General features: G+C 37.6%; 1 protein-coding gene across 2 annotated transcripts in view; it reads left to right on the forward strand.

Moving 5' to 3' along the window:
* LOC142348240 (uncharacterized) overlaps positions 1 to 22,384 on the forward strand; it is a 146,324-nt gene that overhangs the window by 40,405 nt on the left and 83,535 nt on the right. For both annotated transcript variants that reach the window (XM_075399529.1, XM_075399530.1), the window contains exons 2-3: positions 1,234 to 6,482; positions 11,342 to 11,557. In XM_075399529.1, the coding sequence (XP_075255644.1) occupies positions 1,280 to 6,482; positions 11,342 to 11,557 (5,419 nt within the window). In that variant the 5' untranslated portion in view covers positions 1,234 to 1,279. The remainder of the gene's footprint in view (positions 1 to 1,233; positions 6,483 to 11,341; positions 11,558 to 22,384) is intronic.

Raw genomic sequence — 22,384 nt, forward strand, 5'->3', positions numbered from 1 at the left:
AGTGGTTACAACAATTTTCGCAAGTTGGTTTTACGTGCTTGTTACACGGTCTCATCTGCGAAGCAGCTTCACTGAATAGTTATACTGAAAAACACTAATCACTGTGTTTCCACCGATCTCAGTGTTTTTGACTGTATACCCATCACAGTGTGTCCCATATACAGTCTCACAGCAGGGATAATCCTTTTTATGAACTGTGAATTTGATTTTTTAATCTCACTTGGTTTTATAGTATTTCATCAGAGTCGGGGGACGTTCACTGGAGTCAGTGAGAAAGGAACCCCAAACCTTCCGTTTGCTAAAGCAACTTAACTAGACTCGATGATTTAACCACTACACCAAGTGAGACAGAAAGTTTTATTTTTAAATTGATTAAATATTGATTAGGGGATATATGAAAATTTTTATTATTTTAATATTTCTTTCAATTTTTGTTCAAGTTTTTTCGCAAGTTGGTTTTACGTGCTTTTTACACGGTCCCACTAGTTTTATACGAGTATCTGGGATACGTTCACTGGAGTCAGTGAGGATAGAACCCGAACTATCCGTCTGATAATGGTTAATTACCAGCTTAACTCTGTACTAGTGGCTTGCACTAAGTGAGACAAGATATGATAGGTTTTAAATATAAAAGAAGTGAATATAGAGTAGTGGATATATAAAGGGAATTAGAGTAATGTGTATATGGGTACCGTATCGCGGCTCTATGTTGCGGAGGTACCTATATACACATTACTAATTATGTAATGGCTCGCGCTCTGTAACTGGGGGCGCATAGCGGACACAAACGGAAAAGATCCAAATTTTATCAACTTTTTTACAAAATTTTGTAACATGTTTGACGCGTACGCACAAAAAGTATGCAAGAACTCTAGTTCCTATTATGTGTCGTCAGAGATATAAAAAAATAAATTAGAAATATGTACTTCAAATTATTGGTACAGACTTGTCCTGTTTCATTTCAATCTATGACTGTTTTTTTCTAGTCTCTTTTCGAAATCTTTTGTTGGAAATTATATCACCTCTAAAAAGTCTCACATCTTTTATTCATTTTCACTTCGTTAAGAGAAAAAAGTTGAAAACTCTACGCCTTCTTTATTTTTCAGTTTTCATTGTCACCCCGGTAATTTTACGGCCCCCAAAAAACTTAGCAAATCGCTGAAATCGGGGTTCAGCTTACTATTGGATTGCTTCATGTACCCAAACTTAGTCAACCGTCTTTTGTGATTGCAGGTAGCTGTAAGGATTGCGAGTTTCATCAGTTTCATCGTAACTCCCAATGTCAGTTTCATCAGGAAGCCATCGGTTTGAAACGTACGCGCCACGCGATGCTGAGGTCGCCGGGAACCAGGCGTCGAGGGACGGATACTCGAAGTTCAAAAATGATTCCAGTGGTAACGAGAATCCAGGAGCTTCTGGGTCTAATCAAAGCCAACCAAAGGGCAAAACTCGAGGGTCGAAAAGGCACTCGGCCGGAGCCGAGTCACATAAAACGTACGATTACGGCGATCGAGACTACGTGCCGAGGGGATCTCTTGGCGCTGGTACGTACGGAGTCACAGGCGGACCAACGGGGTATTCCAATCCAGGGTATCAAATGTCGCCAGGGTATGACTCAAATGCCAAAAAACCTGGCTCTCGAGATCCACGAAACTCAATGAGGAGTCAAGAATCTCGGAGTGTCGTAAATTCGATTTACGCTCCGATGGTTTATGAAAGTCAGAGGCAGGTTGATCAACAACAAACACAAGGAGCAGGATCCCGTCAACCAGGAGTTTCTCAATCGCAATATGGCACCAGGGTACCTGCAACAGGGTCCGGACAATCTGGGGCACCACGGCAATCGGGATCTAACAGAGTTGCCGGATCGCAACAATTAGAATCCCGAGGATCTCGGCAGATAGTAAGTTCTGATTCTCCGTATGCCAGTCAAGGTCCAGGTACCCAAGATCCTGTTACTACTGGTTCGCAATACGCCAGTAGAGCCACACGAACGCAGCAGTCTTCAAATTCACGAACGGGTCGAGTGGAACCTTCTGCAACTGGTGGTACGCCAGGAACGCAAGAGTCTCAGCAAATAGTGACATCTCAGTCGCCTTATGTAAGTCATGGCCCAAGAACTCAACAGCCGGGAGCATCCGGATCTCAAACGGCCGGAAGAACAGCAACTGCAATGAAGCCAGGAGTATCGCGAGTACCTGGTTCTGGAAACATGGATACAACAGCAGGTCAAACTGGTCAAACTGGAATTTATGGATCCGGAAGTAGGACAGGACCCCAACGGGGGTCTGAACAAGGAAATGACAGTTATGTATCGCGAAGTGTTGTCAGATCTCATTACGCAGGAGAATATGGCTCCATGTATGGAAATCAGGGATCAACGTCTCAGCAGAACATTGGGACAGGTAATCAAGAACAGAATCCTTCCGTACCTGCCTCTCAGAGTGGCTTTGGACCAAATTACACCTATGAACCTCAAAGTGTTGTCCGGTCTGTGCCTCCTAGAAAAGCTAATGAGCAAACATCAGTTGAAGGTAGTTCAGCATATCAAAACATCGGAGCTTCACCGTCTCAATATGCATCGAGATCTGGAACCCAAGTAACTGGAACCGAAGGTTCCAAGCAAGTCGTGAGTTCCGATTTTCCAAATGCAAGTCAAGGTCGAACATCGCATCAAGCGGGATCTCAGAGGACGCAAATGGCAGGTGCTGCCTCATCGCAAACTCCCGGAACGACCGCGCAAAATATCTCGGCATCTCGTCAACCAGGAAGTCAGGAATCTCGGCAAATTGTTTCATCAGATTCCCCATACGCAAGCAGAGGACCATCGAAGCAGCAAAGCCCACTTGCAACGTCATCTAGATACCCATCTAGATACCAAAGACTATCGTCTGGAAAAGATCCGACAACACCGGGACTTCCACCTAGGAGCACTGTTGGTGCCTCTCGGGATCCAGCGATTTCAGGGTATCCCAACTCAGATCAAGGAGCAGCCTCGAAGCAATCGTCTTCTTTAAGACCTCAATCAGATAATCAACCAGCCTCCTCAGCTCAAAATCGAACCGCTACCGGATATCGATCCGTAAATCCAGGAGTGCCGACACAGAATCCAACCATGTCAACAAGATATCGTTCCACCAACCCAGAGGTTAGGACCCAAGAGTCGGCGAAATCTGGGCTGCAATCACCGAATCAAGGGATTCCAACCCAAGATCTAGCACCAACTGGACAGTCCTCTCTGAGTCAAGGTGCGACAAGTCAAGGCCAATCAACATCTGGATTCCCGACCCATAGTGGGGGAAGTTTGGAGCAGCAACAAGTGTCCGGACAACCATCAGCCATTGATGGTGGCTCGTCACCAACAATTACAAAAACTGTCACTCAAACCAAGAGGATAACCACGACAACCACAACCGAACCTTTCAATCAGTCTACACCTATGATTCCAGGCAGAATCCCATCTATCGGCGATCCCGCAGAAATTAAAGTATCGCCCATTGACAGAAAAAGTCCAATTGGTCAGAGTGCCAGGCGTTTAAGTTACGGAGATGGAAAACACTCCAGTTACGGTACTAAAACTGGCGAGGGTTCCAGTTCAGGCATTGGTATAGGTTCGGGGAGCTTTGGATTGATTCAAGGCAAATCTGGGAAAATTGACAGCTCTGAGGCATCCAGATCTAGAGCACCCACTTCGGCTTTTGCGAGCATGTCTTTGGGTGGGAGCGGGGAACCGGGACAAAATTCTAATTCCTCAGGTTTTCATGGTGTGCCGCAGGGAGCGCTTGACACACAGGGTGAACCGCATGGTGGCATGATTGGATCTGGATTTTCACCTTTTGGACCGGTTCAACCAAAATCAACGCAGATTGTCAACAGCGATCCTTTTACAGCTCAAAGTCTTCAGAAGATATCCGAGGGTTGGGCTAACTTCAGTTCGTCGCCTTTAGAAGAACAGGTAAATTCAGTTATCCAATCGGTACCTGTACGAAAAACTCCTTTGGACGTGACTGGAACCGCGTTTGAAGCAGCAACCGGTCCTGGAACTTTGCAAGCTGGCGCTGCTCCCATCAAGATCACCCTGCCAAAAGGTGTTATTGCTAACTGGACTACTTACTCAACAAGCGGTTCTAGTGGAAGTTCGTTGTTCGAATCCAGTCCTGGAATGACTGATAAACAAAAACAGGAAGCGGGATATGGCGCAATGGCATGGTATCAACGCGGGTCCTCAAGTTCAGGCTCGGATCCAAGTGGACCTCAGCTTGGTTCGACACAACCTGGCGCCGGATCGCAACCTAACGTTGACAATCAGCACTTTGGATCTTCCAATAATGCCTCTACTAATCAAATTGGTTCTGGTTCGTTTCCTGCGAATTTAGGACCCCAGTCGCCAGGAGGAAACTCAGCGACTGTCGGATCTGGTGCATCGTCGTCAATTCACTCATCGTCTGCGTGGACTGCGAGGAATGACCATAGTGGTGCTCGTGGTCAACCTCCTCCCCAGCAACAAACAGGTGTGTCAGATCTCAGTCTGGATGCTTTGAAAGTTTCTTCTCAGAACATGGGAGCAGCTGCAAACATGCAGATTCCTCATGCTATGATGATTGAAGGCTCTTCTGCTATCGAAGAAAGAGGTCTTTTAAGTTCAACTGACGGAAGTTCGGGAATTCATGCTCATGGATTCAAAGTTGAAGATTCTCGCGCTCCGTTTATGAGGACTTGGGATAACGAAAAGCAGGATTTAGCCGAGGCCAGTGCACTTGCAAAAGCTCCTCATCAGCTTCCATTTGGGAGTTCTGTACCTCCCGGATGTAATGAGGGAACCGAAAGTTCCACTCAAGGGTTCTTCATATCAACACCTCTAGAAGCACCACAAACACAACCAACATCGGGGCAAAGTGCCAATCAGCATCAATTTTTCCCTGATTCTCCCGATGGCGGTCAGGTAGCTTCCGGGGCAACAACGGCACCCCCGCCTGATTTTGGAAATACCAGCATGATTCCGATCAAGCTCCCGCCTCCATGCGTTGACGTCACAGTCTTGCAAAACTGGATTTCGCCTCATACCGCAGATTTGGTAGCCAGAGGTCAAATTAACGTACCCGAGACAATACCCGAAGATCAAGCTACTAGCTTAGAATTATCCAACGCCAGCAGTTCAAGTGTTTCATCTATTGACAATGTATTTAACAGTGGAGAGCCAGGGGTTGTTTCAGGGGTTGTTTCAGGGGTTGTTTCTGGCTGTGAAATGACTGGCGGTGCTAACGCGGACGAAGTTCCACCTGGACCTTGGAGTAACGAACCTCTCCTAGGAGGTACTGAAGTATCCGAGGGGAACTTTAATGATGGTGCAACGGGGGAAGTTGCCACTAACGAAATGCCTGATGATTTTGTCAGTCACGAAATGGTGTTTTCAGAATCGCCCACAACTTTCAGCTTATCAGGTGCTAATAGACCGAATCTTGACGAGTCTGTAAATGATGCACAATTCTTTGATGCTGTTCAGACAGTTAACGATATGGTTAATAGTGCTCCTCAAGGTATAGATGCCAACCCTAGTTTACCGCAAAGTTCGCTTACAGGAACTGCTAGTATTCCTAACCAGGTATCACAGAGCTTTGCTGAAGGGACTGAGCCAACGTCTGGTGTTCCTCAAGTTTTTCCCCATGCTGTGCCCCAAGATGCTCCTCAAGGTGTTCCGCAAGGTATTCCTCAAGGTGTTCCGCGGGGAATTCTTCAAGGTGTGCCTCAAGCTGCCCCTCAAGGTGTTGCGCAAGGTATTCCCCAAGGTTTTCCTAAGGGCAAACCTCAAAAAACTCCTCGAGGTACAAATAAAGACAACGTTGCGCGCGGTGTGCGTTTTTCAAAAGGAACAAAAACTGGAGGAGGTTCGACAGCTGGAAAATTGCAAACTTCTGGCGCTGTAACCCCTCACAACACCTCTTCTGATGTTTTCAGATCTATCAATTCAAGTGGAATTGGCTCAGCTGAGGAACCGGCACAATTTCAGCGTAATAGATTGCCAAATGTTGTCGAAACTCCGGCGAGTGCCTTGGTACCCGCCAATGACCAGCAACCTGGCACAAATGCAATGCCAAGTACTAGTGGTACCCCTTTTCTATCTCAAACACCAACACCAGCACGACGAACAGTGTTTAATTTTCCGGAGGGTGGAACAAACGTTCCGGACTTGGCCCTTGGATCGCCAAACACCGTTCCAAATCCGCCAACAATCTCAATTGATGGCATGAAACTTCCCAGTCCTCAAGATGGAAACTATCCAGCTCCGATGAAGTCGCCAGGTGTTAGAAGCCAACCCGGGAGTCCAAAGAAATCCAGATCAAAATCAAGAAAACGGGAAAAAGTTGACAATTTGGCAGTTTATGCTGGTACCTCACAAAGTCCTGCAGAAAGTGCCCGGCAAAGGACCGAAGCCAGTCCAGCAGCTGATATGAGCATTCAGACACCGGGCTCAGCTGTTCTCGGTTCGTAGTTTCTTGAAATTCATATTTTTGGTTAACTAGATTTTTCCTTTAGCTCTCATTTAAGAGTGAAAAAATGCTGACTGTCTTTCTCAAGTCTTTCTCTGATTTTCTTACTTTTTAATGACGCTGGAATCGAACTTCAGTCGAATTAACAAAGATCTAAAAGCTAAAGATCTAAATATTTGCCGAGAAAGGGTTTAACCGACAAAGAAAAAATTCAAAAACTGCGAAATTTATCCGATGGCTTAATGTTGCTTGGTCGGGTCGGCAATTCTGATTGGTGAAACTATCAACAGTTCGTCTAACAGTTCGTAATTTGTGTGTGGTTGGGTTATCGGCTTGAAATCTCATTTTCTGTTTGTCGGTTAAACAACCCGTTTGTTAATTTGGCGATCTCCGATCTAAACAATCCCAAAACGTTGATTAATTTTTCCCTTTTTCCCGTTGTCAATTCTTTAATGGTTTCATGAATTTTAGGCGGCTGAAAAATTTACTCTGATTGTTTCAATTTTTAAATAGTTTTATTGGTCTAATAATTTCAAAATGGAGTAAGATATATAGAAAGAGGTTTTTTCTCAGCCTTTTTAATTTACTGCATCATAGAAAAATTTGGTTTAAGTCTTGTTAGAGAAGATATCAATTAGTTCTAAAACCTATTAGCAATATTTTTCAATTGGAGTTTTAGAGAACAATATTTTGAAGTTTTGAACAAAAAATTTTCAATGGCAAAAACGAAAGAAGAAAAGGTAAATTGAAACTATGGGAGGCAATCTTATTTGATTAAAAAATCAAGGATAATTGATTTTTTAAAATTACAAATTACTGAATTACAAACTTTTGAAAAAAAGTAGCTGAAATTGGAACAAATTGGCTGGATTTGGAGGGTTTTGCAAGCTCACTTTTCTTCAAACTTAAAAATTTTCATTTAACATTGATGATCGATAACTTTCATGGAGGAGAATAAAAGTTTTGTCAATCAGGTGAACCTCCCCTTTGGCGGGAGTTGTAGGTATTTTGTCATCAAATTTTTGAGGTACGACTATCAGGCCATGAAGAACAGAGCATGGTTTGTAGTCCATCTGGGGTCATAGCTCTTTGAGTAGTTCCGTGGGCCACAAGTTTCCTCAAAACTTTTTGAGATGTAGCAGAGCATGTGTTGTCTGGATGGAATATATAGTTTAGCCACGATATTTAACAGTCAGTTGCAACTACTCCGTGATGCTTAATTCTGTGACTATCACTAATACTTACTAGATCTTAGATAATAGTTCTCACCCGATAATTTTTATTACGAATATTAAATATGCGCCGCAGGGAACACATTTTTTCTTCCACTGCTATTCATCTCTTAGGCATCCAGTGTACCAATCAGTCGAGATCAACCCTCTCTCCACTGTTGTAACCCTACATTTGTTAACTACTAGCCAGGAGATTCAATTTGATCAGAAATCACATTTTTTTAATTGAAGTCTTGCCAAACTTACTACTAAAAGCAGACAAGCTTCGTCTGCTAGTCTTTTTTTCACTTTTATTACTGTGTTGACTTTCGCATCTGTAAAGCCCTCTCTTTCTCATTTGAGACACTTCCAACAGTAAAATTTGGCTGAGACATGAGCTTTCAAGGGAGCCATTCAATCTTTTTGAACTAAACGAAGAAAGTTGAGGTCACATTTCGATTGACTGATTATCTCAATATAGTTTTCAAGAGTTTTCGATTAAAAATATAAGTTAAGATTCCTATATAGATATAGTCAATTATATGAAACTTTATTCAGAATACCACTTTTGAAGAGTTACAATTTTTCTGCAACATAATTATTTTTTCGTTTAGTCTACAACATTTTTTTTCCATTTGTACTAAGCAGGAAGCTTTTTCATTAACATAGGAACTGAAAACATTTGATTTTTAAAACTGCGTATCGAAATATTCCTTGAAGTTTAGCAAAGGCTATAATTGAACCAAAGTTTTAAAAGCTTATCGGAGACCAGAGGTCTGAAGTTCCTCAAAGCCTCTATCTCTTTAAATTCCAGAAGTGGTTTTTATTAAGTTGAGACATCAATAGATTTTTGTCAAAACTAAAATTGAAGCCGAACAACTGTAGACCTTGTATAACATTTAAACTGAAATTTGTCAGTATCGAGAAGCAAAGAAAAATTTTGTAAAGTCACCAGTTGTTTTACAGTTTTTGTTTGTGCTCAACTGTGCTTTTGCAATGTAAATAGCTGGCCTTACATCTACAAAGCCACTTTTCAAACTAAATTTGGTAGGGTTAAGATTTCAGAATAGCCGCGGTACCTTTATTCTGACAGCAAATTTTATTAGACTTGCTTTATCCTTTTTGAATGCCTTCCAACGAAGTTTGCACTTTTTGATCCATTTGACTAATTTTTGTTCCAACCTCCAAATTTACATTTGGGTTAAGAACCTAATGTTGCGCTAGAGTTTTGTTTTTGTTAAGTCAAATAATAATGACTGCATTAATGCTGCCACATGCATCTAGCCTCAGGCCCAAACAGTAAATGACATTTTCTGATTACCATATATCATATGGTCATCAATCAAAAAATTATCAATATTTTTATGGCGGGGAAAGACTTGGTGAGCATGTATTGTCTCAATAAATTTAGAAAAATTGTTGGTAAGTTTAGGTATTAATTTTTTTGGAAAAGAGGTAAAACAAAATCGCAGAGAATTTATTGGCACCGAAAATTGTTAACAAGACGTTGCTTGGGCGCATAGGTTGGAGGTTCGAATCCCTCTGTGGTCGCTACGCTCAAATTGTATATAAAGATATATAACAAGTTCTTTCGCTATCACGTGACTTTATTTAAAAATCCAAATGTATTTCTCCGATTTTTCTTGTTTGACATAAAGACTAAAAAAAATTCTGTTTAAAGAAAAATTGAGAAAATAGCCGAGTACCATAAAAAACATTGCTCTCGAACAACAAGCGGGGCTCGTTTCTATTGCATCCTGCTAGGAGGAAGAAGTGTACGCGGCAATAAATTAACTAGGGGGTTTTGAATGAGTTGTCTTTTTTAGACTCATTTCAGACCACAAGAATCGCTTTTTGTTGCAACCCTTCAAAATTATTTCGGACTGAAAAATTTCACGCCAGCTCTACTTTTTAAAACAGTATATACACTTCGTATGCGTTTATTTGTTAAAAAGCGCCTCGAATTTATTTTTAAAGATGTGCTTTTGTTTTTATTATCAATTATGAGATCAATGCTGAATTGATATAAAAAAAATTAAAATAAACAACAGAAGGTTGGGGTCCTTTACATTATAGCCCCCCCCCATGAAATGGGGGGCTATAAAACTTTTACCGTGATTGGGGGAGGGGTTATAGGTTACCCGACCACTGAGCTGGGGCGAGGTCTTTATTGGTAAAGTCCCGAAGTTTGAACTAAAACTTGAATTTTAAAAAAATGATAAATTTCAATTTTTATGAAAAAGTTTTAAGCAAGCATAAAATCATATTCTTTAGCATCTCCCATGAAGCATAAATATTGGACATATCGTCAAAAAATATCAACTTTTGCGACCTTGACCGCAAAAGACATTAAAACAAAAAACAAAAGTAGAGAAGAAAAAGATTGAATTGAACGTTAAATCCCACTGACAAATATAAAAACTATATTTTAAATGTTAAATATATTTACCAAGTGTGAATTTACAAAATATACTTCTGACTATACAGGAAAAAAATCAGAAAAATTAGGAACTAGGAACACAATTCTTTAAATTTTGGGAAACTTGCGATTAGAGAAAATTGATACAGCAAAAAGTTCTTATCTTTAACCAACAGCAAAGAGATTAAATTCTTTTAAATAATAACAGGCAACAAATTGAGAAAAGTTGAAACTCCTCGTACTGAGAAGCCCCTGCAAACAGACAGAAAAATAAAACGACGCCCAACAAATATGTTTTCTGTTACCTTTTGTTCAAGCAAATCTCGACTGGTTGCACGGCTCCAACTGTTGTGTTCGGAAAAACTTTCTACTGTCATTTTTTTAGGTCAATGACTACCTGTACAACATATGTCACATTAAGTTACAAAACTAGCAAAGGGTAGATAAGCAAAAACTATTTAACAAAATTGTTTTTTTTGCCTTATTGACAAAGTAAAACATAAATTGTAACTAGATATTTGTTGTGCAGAGAAAAAGATCTCAGAAACAGAAAAAGAGAAGAAACATCAGCAGAAAATTGAAACCTAGAAAAAAACAACGGTTCAAAATTAATTTGCTTATGAACAACATAAAAGTTCCATGTAAAATAATAGCTGCAACTATGAAATGACACCGAGTGATTGCAAAGACTTCCGGTGGGAGCAAAATTTTTTTCAAGAAAAATCAAAATAGTCTTCGAAAATAACAATCAATTCTATCAAATATACAATTAATTGTTAAAAAATAATAGAAAAATCCACTTAGTTCAAAACACTTGGATGAGTATAGAAAAACATCGGTTTTTCCAAAATGTCCCACGGGAACAAAATATTCTGGCCCTGCAAAAAGTTTATTTTACGCTCATTTTTCTAACAATATCAGAGTAGTGTCTGAACAACAACCGGGGTCTCATTCTCTCTGCTTTTGATAAATAAACTGAATTGAACACTCTATAAACACCCCTAAAGGGACAACGCCTATATACTCGCAAGTTAATTCTGTCTTAATTTTTTCATATTTCGCACTGATTTGGTTTCCAATGGAGAGCAGAAAGACCTAAATTATATCTCTTTGTTTATTTTTGCTGCCTTAGACTATACGTACTCTTTACACGAATGCCATGATATTAAGCTGCGACTACGTATCTTTTTCCACAGAACATTCGAAGGTTTTCCCATTTTCAGGGGATACCGTCCCCCAATCCCCAACTCCCAAACCTGTGGGCAGTGACAGACTCCCAGCTGAGGACTTCCAAGTGTGGTCCAGGATGAGGGATCTGGCAAATGAGAGTAAGACATCCTCATCTGTATCTCCTGACAGGAATCGAGCTACAAATCAAGTCATGTCTACAGAGGGTGGCAATATGGGAGGCAGTGCAAATGTGGTCAATGATACTCAAGGTTTGCAAAGACTAAAATGTCGCAATCTGAAAGGCCTAATTCTCAATTTCTGCGAAGCGACAGCCAGATTATTATTGATTTCTTCGTGTTTTTCTCTTAATTCGTTCTCTTAAATATTTTGTTAGGCCAAGAAGACAAAATTCTACATTTTGATGACTTCTGGCACTCAACAGCCAAATTTGTGTGCATAACGTCATTTGCTGTTTTACTAGGATTAGATTGTCTCATAAAAAGTTTGATATACGACTTACGCCTCTCAACAAGATGACTTCCGCTCTCTCAAATTTTGTATATTCTTACAAAGGAACAGTATCAGCTGTTTTTTTGAAATCTGTAAAATGTAAATTCAAAATTTTATAACACTAACAAAAGTTTGGTTAAACATTTACATTTAACAATCATTTAAAAAGCAAATGAAAAGTCTGGTCCTTAAACATGCAGTTGATTGACATGGCTGTCGGTTCTATTCCCCTGTGTTTTTATGACCCCCAGTTACAAATTATATGTTGTTATATAGCACGTTACTATGTAAGAAAACAGCACGTGCGCCTGGGGGTCATAAAAGTTTTATGCTTACGAAGCTGGGGGGGGGGGGGGGGGGGGGGACAAAATAGATCCTGGCTGTCCTTTGCAGCTTTCCTTGTCCAAATGTTGCGAGCCTCTTTGCTATCTGTTTATTTTTGGCAATCATCACTTCTCTCTTGCGATTGAAAAGTTTACATTGTTTACTATTGCAGTTTAGGCTAGTAAATTGTGAATGACCTGGAACTATGGGCAGTGACAACTCAATCTCGAAAAGTCTGCTTCAAAGAACTCTCAATTATTGGCTTGCTTATCATACGTTTCGCACCCCGCTGTCACGCCACAATTTTAAAAGTAGCGAAACTTTCTTTTTTGTCAATTGACATTGGAAGAGTATGGCTGGAAAAATCGACGGAAAATTCTCGGATCATTTTCAACAAATTTATGATATCATTTTCAATTGATAAATTTTAATTACACTGTAAAGAATGTAAAATATCAAGCATGAAATTTTAATTGTTTTCATCACTGTGGACCAAAAGTGTCTCTCTTTGCTCACCGCATATAGAATCTGAATATTTAGGGTGGAGGTTTTACCCTATTCACAATTCCACAATTGTTCCTAGAATCTATCTTTAGAGAAAACTACTGGACTGAATAGTAACTTCACAGACCTACTACTCTTAACTAGACTAAAGGGTTATACCAGGCCCTCCGTTCAAGTCCTAAAGAAAGTATTTTCAGGCGCTATAGAACTGTAGTCAATTGCCAATAATAATGATGATATTAGAATATGTTTGTAATGCCTCTCTATGTTATATGATATTTTAGCTTCTAAGAAGTGTTTTACCAAATGAAACAAATTGGTTACTCTAAGATTGAGAGTTATACCAGGTCCTCAATTCACTTTCTAATTAATCGATCAACCAATATACTTAAAACAAATAGTAGATGACGTGAAGAGCTCGTCGGTGTTCACTCCACAACCCAACCAGACGAGTATTAACCAACTTGATAGAACGTTAAGACATGCTCATCAGGTACTTCACGTTACTGCAGACCTTTTTAATTATCTACTTGGTTCACCATTCCATACTACATGGTTAACTTAACTTGCCAAGTCTTCTACAATCAGGCAGGCCTACTCTCAGAGTGGCTTCACTATGCGGTCTCCTGGAAGGAGCTTGGCTGATTAATACTCTCAGAATCAATCGTCTTGATGTTGTCCTGGACTCAGTGCTGCCCTCCAGTTCGTTAACCTAACTTAACCTAATTATTGATTGGTTGATCACTACTTTATTAGTCACCAAACTAATTCAAATCCAATAAATTGAAGCTAGAATGAGTATGATTTCTTATCCTTAGAGATGTATTGTGAAGTTACTAAAGTTGTACAATTACGCTGTTGATTAACAAAAAACCGAAAGAAACTATTAAATTTTACCCAATCTTAAATATTACAAGGCTATGGTTCCTTCAGAACAACTTGTTACAAATGCCTATGAGTGCCAAGTATGGAAGCGTTTAGCAAATACCTACTAGATACCAGTTTAAGCTCTACTAAGTTATAAGAAAATGTCTAAAAAGAGAAATTAGTTGAAAATTTGCTAAGTTATTTCAACGAAAAGTATAGTTACCACAAAATACTAGTTCAAACAATTATTACAATTTTCAGTACCACGACAGAGATCTGTTAACTCACTCGTCTAATAAAATTTACTCCGCAGTTCGGATTATCACGACAATATAATTATTTTCAGACTGATTTTGGTTACAAAAATTGGCTAAAATTGAGCCGTATATATACTGCTTATCTATGTTTGGTTATGATAGTTTAGTCCTATTTTTACCAAATGTTCCGAATCTTTGTGTGAAAAATGCCTTTTTGGGAAAAGTTTTCAGAAGGTCAACCATGACTTTGATAACCTAGGCCCCTAATTTGGGTTTCTAATCCAATATTACGTGGGTGAGAATTTTCATGTTCAATCTATGATATAATTGTTATCAGAGTCCATATTTACTTATTCAACCGTTCTCATCAGTTTAAATTTCTTCACCATTATTATCTTTGCACAGTTTCAAATTTAGAATTCGCCTTTTGTGTTGGGAATAATTCAAGGTCAGTATTAATTTGGTTCTTTTCCGAAAAACGCTTAAGTTTAGCTTTCCATTCCTACAGAGTATGGCTGGGAAAATTGACGGAAAGGTTTTTTTTCTGTTTTCTCGGATCATTTTTAAAAAATTTATGATATCGTTTTCAATTGATAAATTTTAATGACACTGTATAGAAGGTAAAATATCAAGCGTGAAATTTTAATTGTTTTCATCACTGTGGACCAAAAGTGTCTCTCTTTGCTCACCGGAGAAATGACCCTGGTTGGCGGGTGATAACTTTGAGTGCCATTTCTTATCTTTCTAAGATATTTCGAGTTTTGCGTGCTGGTCGCTGACACCAATGAAATCATTTCCACTGTTGGTCATGATTGTAACAATTATATCTTTTTTAAATCTTTGATTTTTTTCATTATATGTTTTGAACTTATTTTTTTCAAGGCAATGAGCCGACATGAAATTGGATCAATTTGCCATATGGGTGACAACGGCAATGCTCGGCAAATATCAAACGGTTTGTTTTTGGATTGCTGTTTAATGCACTGTTTACCCTATTCCAGAAAAATTTAATTTTCAATGTACAAGACTGTTGGTATGTTAATATTAAGTTACACAAAATCGGCGAAAACCGTTACCTGTTTTTTCAGTTTAAGCGGTTTCCAAATGTTGGGAAAATTGTTGGTATGGCTGGTCTGAAACGTAGGTATTCGTTAGTATGTTCGGTAACGTAGAAAACTGGCAGTATTTTGAGTTGATACGTAAGAGAAAGTCGGTGTCGGTACTTTTTTTTTGAAAAGCACGAGAGAACGACCTAAGTACTAATTTTCTTATGATCATATCATGACTTTCTGAATTCGAGTTAATGAACTTAATCCCCACCACTGTTCAATTAGTTATCACATTTTTAAGGCTAAAACCAAACGAAAAATTCGGATTTGTCCTACTAGTTTTTTCAACAAAAAAAAGAGTTCCAAGAAGCACTTTCGATTTTCCTGTAACAAAAAATGCTGCAATTAAGTTTGACTGCATTATAAATATGAACAAGGCGGCTCGGTAATGTGCGATGGCACATAAGGTTCCGACCCCGCCCATCCACAAATTTGGCATAATTGTCTACCAAATGAGGAACAGATAGAAGAACCCAAAAATTATTTTTTGCGATTCCCAAAAAAGCCCAAGTCTTTTTCAAAAAATTCTGTATCAACGTAAGATAGCCTCCAAAGCAAATAACTCAGTGGAGTAAAAGTTGATGCATTAGATTGCTGTAATATGTCAATATTAAGAAAGCGAGTCAAGACGAAAAGCAAAATCAAACAACAACAACAACAAACATTAATTACATCAAAAAATTTATGTCCCTCTTAAAAACTAAATTTAATAACAAAATCAACATACCGTCAGATAAACCCAAAACTAAACAAAAATAACTTATAAATTCCCAGAAAACATATGCGACCAGTCCATAAAAAGGTTTGGTAACAATTATACAAGAAAGAACAAAAACAGTAAAGTAAAAAAAATAACTTATTTTTTTGAAACAGTTAACTTCAAAGTAATAAATACCATTAGGAATCAATTAATATTACCACAAATTTACGATTTCCACTACTTCTATAGAAGCCCATTAGGACCTGTCCTTATTCATTTTTTAAAGCGGCTAAAAAGAACAACAAAGAACAAACAAAATTTCAATTGAAACTTGCCAGAAAACGCTCTCAAAACCGTCAAGCCAATTTTTGGCACTCAAAATACATTTGATTGCGCCTTCTTCAAACAGCTATAATTTAGTACGTGGCTATTCATTAGTAAGACTAGGTAACAAGCAGACAAAAAAGCGAAGTGCTAAAGTATGTAATTTTTTTTTCGAAACAAAATTACATTTAATGTCATGAAAGGCATTAATAACAAAAAGAGCTATTTAAATAGGGTCGTTTATTCAAAAAAAACCCTCGGGACCTGTGATTATCTAGAATATTTCTTGCATCTACAAAAAGAACGTCAAATATGACAAAAATCACATTAGTTTACTTTTTTTTTGTGAAAAACCGGTGTCGAAGCCAGTAAGGTCATAACAAATTCTTTAAAAGATTTTGGGACACCATTCCCTCTTATTCCTTTGACACCCATAATGTTATATTTGACCTGTAGTTAACTAACGAGATTAGGTAACAAAAAGAAACATAAAAAGAACAAAATTGCGAAGTTGAAAATTTTTTTTTTTTTAAATTTTGGAAAACGATTGTTTTGATCGTCATGAAAGCCATCAACTATCTACTAATATCAGAATATCGGTTCTTCTACTCTTCTATGAAAAGCCAATGAAAGCTATCACTCTACAGGAAATTTCATACGACCGAAATGACAAAGTATAAATGACAGTTAGAGACAAAATTAAAAAATTCAATTGATTTCTTCAAGAAAGAGGCGTCGAGGCCGTTTAAACGATGATGTATATCTTTCAGAATTTTAATATGTTCAATTGTGCCTTATTATGAATGCTAATGAGGTGACATGAGAACCGTCAAAAATGTGATAATGTGACAAAATTAGAAAACGTGAAAAACTGGCAAATATCAAAACAAAAAAATCTGAAATCTTGTGGTATCAAAGCCAGAAAACAATAATTTCAGGCTTAAAACTGCAACTGAGAATAAATGTTAAATAAGTAGAAAGAAGAAGCGGTCGTTTTTTTGCTGACATTAAGCTGGAAGTTGTACAAATTAAGAAAAAAATTAAAGAAAAAGTTAATTAAGCCATTATTTATTGAAAGGTCAATTATTTTTAAAAAAAGAAACGACCATAAATTTTCAATTAAAAAACTTAATGCATTAGCTTAGAGCTGCTTAACAAGCAAATCGTTTGGACCTATCACTCCTGAGCTTTGATTTGATATGTTCTGTTTTTATTATTAAAAAGAAAGTCTTTTTTTTTTAAAAAAAAGACCGACTGTTTAAAACCCGATTTTTTTTGGATTGTAACAGTCCTAGAATGGCCAAAAACAAGCCCTAACAATACTTATTGTCCCTTAGGAATAACTGATTTTTCGAATGTTGTAGATATAGATAATTTGTTAGTTGAAAACTCAAAATAAATTCTGCATTTTTGATAATCAACGAGTAAAGTTGGCAAAAAACGGCAAGGTTTTAACTACAGTGCACTCTCAGCGGACTCTGAAGTAGAAATAGCCCCCCTCTGAGTCTACAAAGATTTTTTGAGTGTTGTTTGGGGATGTACTGTCGGCAAATTTAATCAAAGTGGACTAAATTAGCTTATTTCGTGCTGTTTTTGATGAAAAAGTCTAATTTTTGAAATGTTTATCCAGATTTTTTGACCAAAAAAATTAAATCAAAACAATCAACAATGCTTGTTCGTCTTCAAAAATAAAATCAACGACACTATTCTTAAAAATTATAACAAATTTTAGCAAAATTGAAGAAAATTTAGGCAAAAATTCCGGAAAATGTGAATAAAAACAACGTGAATTCACTCTTCTTTTCTCAGAACTTTAAACCTCGATAACTCTCTGTAGAAATCGAAAATTAAAAAAATCTTTTTAATTCCACATTCTACGCTGGATGAGCTTTCTAATGATACCAGTCTCAACTCTCTACGATGAATATATCGAGCGGCGAAAATTCACGGAACAAAAAAAAACCCAGTTGAGTATATAGTTCCTCCCCCCTCAAGAGGGTCGGAACAAAAATCCATTTTTGGCCGACGAAAGGCGACGGCTTCTTAGGTTTCAAACCGAACAATATTATTTCGGTTTGCCAGACCAGAGAAGTGTTTAATTCTTGGCACGATCGGTGGCAGTGAACTCGTTTTGTGACGTCTGCTAAAGGCACAAAATGTCAACTGCGTCCATCGATATCGCCTTTCACCCTTGCTTGCGTTCTTTTTTACTTGAAATTACGTCTCGAGACATTTTTCATATAGGGGCTGTCAAACATCTCATCCAATATTCACCCTAATATGCTCCAAGTTTTCTTATTGTCAGTTTTAGTAAAGATAAATTGGTTTTCAGGACGATTATAATGACATCAAATATTCAAAGATTTACTATTCTGTTAACGCTGGTTATTTTGTTCTCCATAATCGTTGAGTAAAACGGGTGTCTCGATGATGGTTTCAAAGTTCTTGGTTTGATCATTAAGCGGCAAACAATTGTTAATGAAATTCAAGTAGTCCAGATTTAGATAATTTTCTTTAATTTTGGATGTATTCTTTCTTGCGGTGCAGTTTTCCGTTTGGCATAGGACTGACTTCGATTCCGGTAAAATGTTAATAATAGGGCGTGTCTGTTTGAGTTTTTTTATTTTAACAAGTACTGCGGAATGCATCTTGTAGAAGAAAAACAAAAATCTGAAGATCATCAGGTTGTTTTTGCCGTGGTGATTGGATATTCATATAAACTTCTTTTTGGATACGAGAAAAATACTTTTATAGAAACTGTTTTTGATTTTTTACCGTTATATTTTCAACTAGACCTTTGATAGAAACTTTTACCGATTTTATGGTAGGTTATGGCATTTCTTTGATCGTGTGCAAATTTAAGTTTTGTTTCGGTCCCTTGAGCAACGGAAGAGACGCAGAGCCTCATATCTTGCACCTCTGAGTGGTTGGAATATGAAATCAATTGCCATGTTTTTTTAAGTTGCTCCCAACTATGATAAATCGATGCGAAAAATTCCATAGCTGTACTTGTAAATTCCGTTTTTAAGCTGATTTGAGATATTTTGGGTTGCAATTTTGCGCTTGCCTCGGCGTATTGTTTTTGAGTTTCTTTGAGAGATTCTGTTGTGCGCCTTTTTGATTTAATGAGAAAAAAGGCAAAACGTGATTTCGTTTTTGTCTATTTTTGAGGATTGATTTTTGAAGATTTTTCCTCATATGTTGTTAAGAGCTTCGATCCGACGTTGGCCACGAGTTATGAGATAACAGTAGTACCTTAGTGGATGTTACGAAGCTGGTTCCGTTGCTTCTTGGAACTAGTGGGGGCATTTTTTTAGGATGCTCGCTCTAAGCAGAGCCAATTCTGGAGTTTTCTAGTCTTCTACGACTGATTAGGAGCAATCTCGTGACGTAATCACAGCACAATTAATCTAACATATGAGTTAGAGCAACTTTGGATTAAGTATAATCTGGAATAGCTCGGGAATAAAAACAATCAATTAACTGCTGAGCTGCAAATTGTTGAGCTGCAAAAAAGTGGATATCTCTTAACATATTAAAAGAGCACTTCTGTAAACCGAAGGAATTTGTCATAAATAATTAGCCTTTTCTCTGTTGTTATCAATTTTCTCATTGAATGTCTTCTTTATGCCACCGAAACTGTTACCGAATGGTAATTACAAACGTCTCTGGCAAATTGGTCTCCTTTAAGTTATTTAATGACACCTACTTTATTTAGTGCCCTCCCCCAATGAGAACCCGGAGCAGCTTCCCATCCTAGTACGCTTCAACGAAATGGAGTCCTATAGTTTTCTATAAAATTTCCATAATAAAATTTCCAAATTTCTATAAACTTTTTGCACCACCAATTTTGTTTAAATGTTTTTTTTACAAAAAATACAGTTATTGAGATATGTATGTACAGTTTTTAAATAGTTATACCAAATAGAAAAATAAATTGCAAAAAAATTTTGAGCTCGCGCCTTATGTTGTATAATCTTGACCAGACCTCTTTATTCCACAATAATCAGTTCTGATGGTTTAAGAATGAATAATTTTGGACATATCCTGGTTTTTCACTAATTCCTATCGTTTAGAACCGTTTATTTTCATCGTCATGTTTTTTTCGCAATTAGGACAATTTAGGGAGTTAAATGGTTTAGATATAAGAAAGTAGATAATATTTTGGACCGCTACCTCGACCTGTGATTACGTCATGAAGATTTTCTGGAACGTTCTTGAAACTACCGGTATTCCTGACTGACCAGTGACGTCAATAAATTTAGCCAGAGATCAGACAGAGTTTCACGGAGGAGTTGCTATTGGCACTCCAGAAGTATCACTTGACCCGCATTTATCGAATACTGGGCTTACCCGGGTTGGGGTAGTCGAAATATAATTCGACAATTTTTGTCTGGGGGAGATATCCTACCAGAGGTTATTTCCCGGGTCGAGAAAAAAGATTGGAAAAATATTTAAGATAAGCAGTGAAAAGTTGGTTTTTTTACCGCAAATTTCGTACAAAATTTTGTGGTGAAATGCGGTGAAATTATGTAAGTTCAGCACATTTCAGCGCTTACTACAAGTTACCGTCTTTGCACAGATTCGAACCTCTCACCTCCTGCATGTCAGTAACTTCTGCTTCCTCTGCGCCACTTCTCTCTAAAATCGATCATATTTGTTTTGAGCTTAAATGAAGTTCACTCTCCTTTATGTAAAACATACGCGTTGAACTTTTGTAAGATAAGCGGTGAAATTACAAATTTTAGCGGTGAAATGTGGTGAATACGGTGAAATTATGTAAGTTCACCGCTTACTCTAGTGGTGAAATTTTATAAAATCACCGCCTAAAAATTTCAAAAATATGTATGATTATTTGTGGGTAAATTTTCCGTGCGTCTTTTAATAAATGTATCGTAACTTCGGTGAACAAAAGACAATTCGAAGCGTTTTCTGAGCAGTGAATTTATGTTATTTCACCACTATGTTAAGCGGTGAATTTATGTAAGTTCACCACTAAATTTAGCGGTGAATTTATGTAATTTCATCGCATTCACCGCCTATCTTACATAATTTGGACAATTTTTTTCAAAGCAGTGAATTTGTAATTTCACCGCTAAATTCAGCGCTGAAATTATGTAATTTCACAGCTACCAGGCGATAAAGGTTTTTTAACCGCATTCACTGCCTGATTTATGTAATTTCACCGCATTCACCGCTTACAAAATTTTCCGCATTCACCGCTTATCTTACATAATTTTGCGTTGAATGGCGGTGACACACTCGACCCGGGTTAAACGTTCTCGAACATTTTTTTCGCGCTATTGCAAATCGTAGCTAGGAGCGCTTTGTCGAATCATGGGACCGCATATACAATTCACAGTCTCAATACGTCAGAATAATTTGCGCAAATTCGATTCATGAACCTGCAAGTTCGAGTCAAAAGCGCTTTACGTCAAGGCGCAATCAACAAAAACGCGATAATTTGATTTGTAGTCTAATATTAAACCTGCCTCATAGTCCCACAGAAATAAAAAGTAAACTTCTGCAAAGATCCGTTTTTTTATTCCCCAGTGATTTTGGAATTTTTATCGTGTAAGGTCTGATAAAATGCTGATCAAAAATCTTTATCGTGTATGATCTTATCTGGGTCTTACACGATAAAAATTCTGCCCTACCTATAGTTTAATCGTGTAAGATCTGATAAGATACTTATCAGATTTCATAAAATAATAATTCAATTTTGCTGAATTGTAATCTTACAAGATCTGATAAGTATCTTATCAGATCTTACACGATAAAAGTTCACGTATGGTTGAACGTTTAGCGTGTAAGATCTGATAAGACATGTTTTAGTGATTTTAATATTACCGTTTAACGTAGTCAAGTTCCTATGAAAGTGAAAAATAATCGGTCAACTAACCCAATTTGAAATAAAAAGTTTGTTGATTCTATTTTGAGGGCAGTTTTATTCTGAGTCTTAACTAGGTACTATGGCTACACATAGCAGTTCAAGATAGTTTCGGTCTTTGGAGAAAATTTTACAGCCTTGTTTGATACTTACTGCCTCAGAGAAAGCCCCTAACAATCCTATAATCTTTTTCACAATATCAAAGTCTCAAAAGACAATTCAAGATAATTTTCTCTTTGTTGCTTGCTGTACCTCTTGGCTACTGCTTGAAAGCAACCCCGAATGTCTTCAATATGAAGAACATGTCTTACTTAAAGAATTTTTATTGTTTAAGATCTGATAAAAAATCTTATCAAAAAGATGAGTCATAGCTTTCCGAATGTTTATCTTACAAGATCTTATAAGATTCTTATAAGATGTTACACGATAAAAATTTTTTGTCTGGCAGAATTTTTATCTTGTAGGATCTGACAAAAGTGAATTTTTATCATGTAGGATCTTATCAGACCTGATAAAAATTTTTTATCGTGTAAGACCTGATAAATTGTCTTACAAAGTCTTAGTCAGGCGACGCATAATCTTATAAGTACTTATAATACAATAGTGTGAGA

Source organism: Convolutriloba macropyga, chromosome 10, assembly GCF_964194025.1.
Source record: "Convolutriloba macropyga chromosome 10, txConMacr16.3, whole genome shotgun sequence".
Classification (NCBI taxonomy): Eukaryota; Metazoa; Xenacoelomorpha; order Acoela; family Convolutidae; genus Convolutriloba; species Convolutriloba macropyga.